The sequence below is a fragment of the Fulmarus glacialis genome, unplaced genomic scaffold (assembly GCF_000690835.1).
Source record: "Fulmarus glacialis isolate BGI_N327 unplaced genomic scaffold, ASM69083v1 scaffold14698, whole genome shotgun sequence".
NCBI classification, from domain to species: domain Eukaryota; kingdom Metazoa; phylum Chordata; class Aves; order Procellariiformes; family Procellariidae; genus Fulmarus; species Fulmarus glacialis.
The window spans coordinates 16,648-22,680 of record NW_009229026.1 but is presented as its reverse complement, the minus strand read 5'-3'; the positions used below and the strand labels follow the sequence as shown (position 1 = coordinate 22,680).

Here is a 6,033-nt window from a genome sequence, read left to right as displayed (position 1 = left end):
AACCGCCCCAGCCGCCCCCCCAAACACGTCCGCCACAGCCACACCTCGGTCAACTGCACAGATGTAGTTTATTCGTTTCACAAGAAAGGACTCGTCAAACGAGAGCTCCCGCCGCTGCGCCAGCAGCACCGGGCCTCGCTCCTCACCCCTGGAAGGGGCTCGCAGACGCCAGCAGCCGGCTCTCCCCCACACCCCAGAAGTGTTTTTGTTCTCCACAGCCCGGTGTGTTCGCTTTTGTTGAATGAAGTCTCGGCTAAGTAACTCAAATCTGGTTTAAGACAGCTCTATGTTCGCTTATACAGTACGTGAGTAAACAGAGGAAAAGAAGCAGGACAACCAGTGAGTGAGTGGGGGCCATCGTTTCCAGGTGTGCCTGCCTCACAGTGCTCTATTTACATAAATTACAGAAATTTCATATATATTTTTCTCTGAAGCCCAATTAGACAAATATCTACCTATATATAATATAAAAAATACAGAGATTTGACTTTCTTTTTTTTTTTTGAAGTAAAATGTACATGATCCAACTGTGAGCAGGAGGTAAACCTGAAAACTCAGGCCTGTTGCTACTGAAGTTTACACCGCATACAACACTGCTGTCAAGTGTGGCCAAGTCCTCTTCCTCCAACCCATAAAAATGATCCACCCCAACCCAAGTCAGAGAAAAACCCAGAACTCAAAACATGTTTCTCATGGGGAAAAAAAAAAAAAAAAGTATTTCAAGTAAAGATGAAGATGGGTTTCACCATTTCAACAGTTCTGTGACTTCAGTCAGTAGCAATGCAAACAAAGCCTGTGCAATGGCAGCTGTGCTTCCTGTTTCAAAAACCACCCAAGCATCCCGCCCTCTTCATAGTTACCATCTTTGGGGTCTTGTTGCTTTTTTTTTTTTCCTTGTAAATACCACTAGCAGTTCTTCAAAAAAAAAAAAAAAACCACCAAAAAAAAAATCTAGACAAAGGGAAGAATCCTTCCCCCCAGAAAAATCTTCCCAGGAGTGGGAGAACTTCCCATTTCTCTGTCCATTTACAGTATTTCAGGGGAACTTGGCCCAGGTTCAACAGGACTGTCCACTGAAGGAGGGTCGCAGAAAGGCCAGGGCTAAACTTTGCTCTTGGCAAATTAGAGTCTTTAATAAAGAGTAACATGTGCAAAAAAATTAAATAGATCAACCCAGGTTTCCAGAATTATTGTTGTCAGAATGCTTACTTTCTATTTGTGTTCTTACCCAACCCAATGCTGAAATCTCAATTAAGTACCCGAGGTAAAAAGTGACATTTGGGAGAGATCACCACAAAGAAAAAAAAAAAAAACAAGAGGTGCAATCTGTTACCTCCGTGTCCTTCCTCCACCCAGATGCCTGCTTTAAAGACATGTATGCAGCAGCAAAAAGAAAAAAGTGTAAGACTATCCCCTTCTCTCCGTGAGGACAAAGCACGGTTTCTAGTTGTTTGAAGGAAGAATTGTTTCCTAACAGGTGGAGTGGGTGTTTAGCCTTCCATTTGCAAGGAGGGGATGGGATGATCAGCTGCTCCCAGTTGCTTTCTGGCAAGTTTGTGGTGTTCTTTTCCCCCGGGCACATTATAGCTGGAAACCTTCCATGGGAGCTTCAGGTTGCTGGAAGATGAATTGCTGCTGGTTCTCATCTACCTGGGGAGCTAGAGCGGAGTCATCCTCTACTCCAAAGTAGTGCTCAATCAGGTCAAAGGCCTTCTGGTAGATCTCTTGGTTCTCATGGCTCTGTAGGAACTCTATCTTATCCAAACCTTGGAGGGGAAAAAAAGTGGAATGCAATGAAACAAGGAGATCCTGGTATTTACACTGTCCCACATCCATCCTCCACCCTTGCCCTATTCACTGCAAGACCTTTGCCTGTGTTAGATTTGCATTTCGTGAGCAGCACTGAGATCTAAAGCGAACTATTCCAGAGCTGCTTGTGGATTTCATCTGTATCAGGCAGCATTAGCGTCTTTTCAATAGTAGGTTTAGCTGACACAGCTAAAGCAGATGTGCTCCCAGCCCTCTGCTGGAAACTAAACCAGATTTCAGTGAAATTAAAACAACTGTGAACAGTTTGCTAGTTCCAGGGGGTAGGGAGGGGAAGGAAGCAGGGCCTGTCCCAATAGCCTCCAGCAGAAGGGCAGCAACAGCTTTAGCTGTCCTAATTAAATCCACTGCTGAACAGAAAGCATCCAAGCACAATATACTCTCAAGAATTTCAAGAATTATTCTTACTGGGAGAATCAGGACACTCAATGTAACAGTCAGTGAGAGGGCAAATCAGACACTGGCAGTATACAGGGAGTTTCAGACCAAAATAGGAACTGCTCCTCAAAGCATTAAGAGCAGGACAAAAAAACCCACCAAATTAAGTGGCTCCAGGTAAAAGCTAAGTCTCTGTGGATTTCCACTACACATCTACAGTGTAGAACTGGGTACAGTTAGAGCAACGTTAGACCCAGAAGTGTCACTTTTTACTTAGCTCAGCTTACTTCTGATTAATACTCCCAACTGGTGCGAGCCACAATTATCAGCTTGGCCTCCAGGTCTAGGAAGCTTGGATCAGAAGTATGATAGTTTTTACTTCCACGTATTTTGTCCTATGCCCAACCATAAGAGTCTAAAAAGACAGACTATTGGAACAAATATTGGCTAGTTTGGAATATACTAAATCACTTAACACAGCAGAAAAGCAACCAACAAAACTAGCAGACACCTTTCAATACATCCTATGGTGTTAAAGTCAATGGCGCCAAGGCCACCAGCCGCAACCTACCGTAGGCCTCCTCAATCAGGCTACAGTACGGGTTGATGCCTGTCCCACTCTGGTTGGCTTCCTGCTCTCCAAGCCTCAGTATGTTCTCCAGGCCGTTCAACGCCACCTGAACAATCTTGGAGTCCATGACAGTCAGCAGGTCACAAAGAGGCTTGATACAACCCAAGTTTACCAAGTATCTGAAGAGAGAGCACCAACAACATACACTTGTTCAGGATCTAGCAAGCATCACCTGTGCTCAGTTAGAAAGAGCAAGGGGAATGAGTCAAACTAAAACACAAAAAGTTACCTTAAAATGTATTTTTACTGTACTGCAAGGTTAATTTTTATCCACTTAGTTGCATTTGTATACACACCCCCTCTTTTAAGAAATCTGCTAACTCCCTTTGAAATCCAGATGCTACTCGAATTAAGTCCACACTGGAATTTAATCTGTCACCAAGTTTGGACATTTAGCCTAGTCTAAGCTATCTAAAGGGGGAGGAGGGAAGTAGTTTGGACTAGCTTATCCTTGTTCAGAAGGAAGCTACAACTTACAGCACAGTACACGATCCAGCTATAGCTTTGCCTGTCTCAGGTACTCTCTCAGAGGTTCTCCAAATCACTCCCTTGCTATTTCTCTTACAGTTCCCATAAAGACAAAGCTACCACGCATTCAGACACATTTCCCCTGAGAGGAGCCACCGGGAGTACCTGATCTGTTCGGGAGTTCCTCCTGATGTTGCATTTGTAATAGCCCATGCTGCCTCTTTCCTCGTGCGGAATTCTGCTTTCTGCAAGATTTCTATCAGTACCGGGAAAATGTTTGCATCTATGACTGCCTGGGGAGAGAGTAGTAAGAAGCGTTTGAATTGGCAACACAGTTTCTAAAAGGCTATTAAGCACCTGAAAGAAACCTCTACCTCCATTTTCCAATGCAAAAGAACTTTCCAAGCTATACCCTTCAGCAATTCCTCCATTTTATTCCTCAGCCAAATCCTATTAACACGAGATTCAATTCCATAACTGGCACAGTAGACAATCCCTACTATTGCATCAATACCATAGGAATGCTTTCATCACTTATCTGCCTTTGTATGTAGGTCATTAGAAGGATAATTAAAACTCAACAAGCTCCAGCTTTTCAAAGGGGTATCTCTAATGGAGCATGGAGAAATAGGGGCTGTATCTCCTCTTATTCCAATGATCCAACCTGTGGGACTCATTTCAGCGTAGTCTTTGTTGGTACAATTAGCAAGTCTTTTTTAGCTCCTTTGGCAGATGGCTGGGAGCAGCAAATTTGCAAATTACTGCAGAATAAGAGATGTGAACAAAAACACCCTCTAAGCGTCAGATAAGAAAAAAGTTGCAAATCTTTAACGCTGAGCTTGGAATCTAGGATCATTACAGGTGGCATGGAGAAGACTGTACCTGTATTTGTGCTCTGTTTCCTGCTGTGATGTTAGATATAGTCCAGCAGGCTTCTTTCCTGATTGACTCCTTGGGACTACTTAATAAATGAAGGAGACAAGGCAAGGCTGAACAGTTCAGAATCACCTTTTGAAAAAGAAAGCAGAAGTGAAATCCCCAGTATCAGGTACAGAGATAAATACTTTCAATTTTCACACAGTGACTATGCTATATGGGCACTGCATTTCCCTGCTAGACAGTAATTTCCCCTCACCTGGGTCTGGATGTCATCCCCTGTCACGATGTTGCCAACTGCTCGCAAAGCTGGGGAGGCCACTTTGTAGTCATTGTGCCTGCAGGAGAAATAGCGCAATATCCAAATATATTGGATCACAGGCACCTGGATATTGAAAAGATTCTCTCCCCAGTACCTCATCTGCATTATTTACTTAGAATTCCATCCCGTAGCATATAGAAACATACAATAAGTTGACCATATTGCCACTGGCTAAGCAGAGACTGAAGACAAACTTGCAATACAGACGTGTTTTCATCCTTAAGATCCTAACTCCATCATCTTCAGCTTAATTACAGATCTCACCTTTTACATCGCCTTCCTGAACAAGGAACCCAATGAGAACACCCAGAATTTTTCAGAATAATTTTGGAAGCAAATATCTTGTAGTTCTACCAATTCTGAAGATGTTAAAGAGGCTCGTTCAAACTGCAAACAGCAAACATTTTTGTCCAAGTTTCCATACAGATATCAGAGAAACAAAGCCAAGCTGACTTTTATTAGACACTATCCTTGCCATCTTTGATTTGCCTAGTAACTAGGCTTCCATAGGCATATTTGAAGTTTAAGAGCACAAGACACTCTGCAGTCCTCTCTCCTTTCACAGACTGGAAGTGTCAGTCCAATCTTTCTTCAATAAGTTCTTCCTAGCATACAGTATTAACTAGCATTTCTACTACAGCTCTCAACCTGCTGCAGACCCTCCAAAGTCAGCTAAGGTACCCATTACCTGGATCCTGTGCCCACAAGAGGTGGGAAGCGTGCTCTGATGGGTTTTGATACGAACTCATGCTCAGTCACAGGCTTCCCAGTCTCACTGGGCTGAAGCGGCAAGACAAGATACTTACATTAACAGCTCCACCAGTCGCCGACAGACTCCCGAGTCAATAACTGCTTGAATTTTCTCATTGGGGCCATCTGATAAGTAGGAAAGAGCCCAACACGCATCTGCCAGCAAGTCAGAGTCACTGTTGAATAATAATCGGGACAACACTGGCAGGCAGGGAGATACCTACAACAACAGCCACCATCCCAGAAGTTAGTCACATTCTGTCAAGGACCACCACATTTGCATGCAAACACTACATGGCTATGCTGACTGGCAAGATAACAGGTCTTGAATGTCCACAGTTTCCTTCCCCAAAGTCAGCAGCTTCCTTGCTGGTTCACATACCTCATAATCATAGAGTCTAAAGTTACCTCAACAGCTTTATTACTAAAATTACATCCCTCCCTCTTGGACCAAGTCTAGACTCCTAAGACAAGTCCTACTGTGCGTGCTACCATTTGGAAGCTCCTTACATTTCTTATGTAAGAGCACTGCTCCATTTCTTACTCTTAATAACCCTAAATAGCTCAGTATTCAGAGGAGCAACCATCAATAGTTACACCCACAAATACTTCAGTCATTTATAAGTGGCTTTTACATTCACGCTCAATTCAGATTTCATCCCTCACCACAGACTTCCCAGTTTTGACACACAAGCTTTCATTTAAAAAAAAAACAGTGAAACACATTGATCTTAAAACATTTTTGTTCTACCAAAGAAGGATGAGACACCTGAAAGGCCAG

At 43.3% G+C, this 6,033-nt stretch overlaps 1 protein-coding gene across 1 annotated transcript in view; it reads right to left on the bottom strand.

The window, feature by feature from the left end:
• Positions 1-946: 946 nt before the first annotated feature.
• KPNA6 (karyopherin alpha 6 (importin alpha 7)) overlaps positions 947-6,033 on the bottom strand; it is a 9,998-nt gene continuing 4,911 nt past the window's right edge. Inside the window, exons 8-13 of the mRNA XM_009583704.1 lie at positions 5,309-5,472; positions 4,440-4,518; positions 4,187-4,312; positions 3,470-3,597; positions 2,777-2,955; positions 947-1,766 (exon numbers count right to left, since the gene is read on the bottom strand). Coding sequence (XP_009581999.1) covers positions 1,582-1,766; positions 2,777-2,955; positions 3,470-3,597; positions 4,187-4,312; positions 4,440-4,518; positions 5,309-5,472 — 861 coding nt within the window. The 3' untranslated portion in view covers positions 947-1,581. The remainder of the gene's footprint in view (positions 1,767-2,776; positions 2,956-3,469; positions 3,598-4,186; positions 4,313-4,439; positions 4,519-5,308; positions 5,473-6,033) is intronic.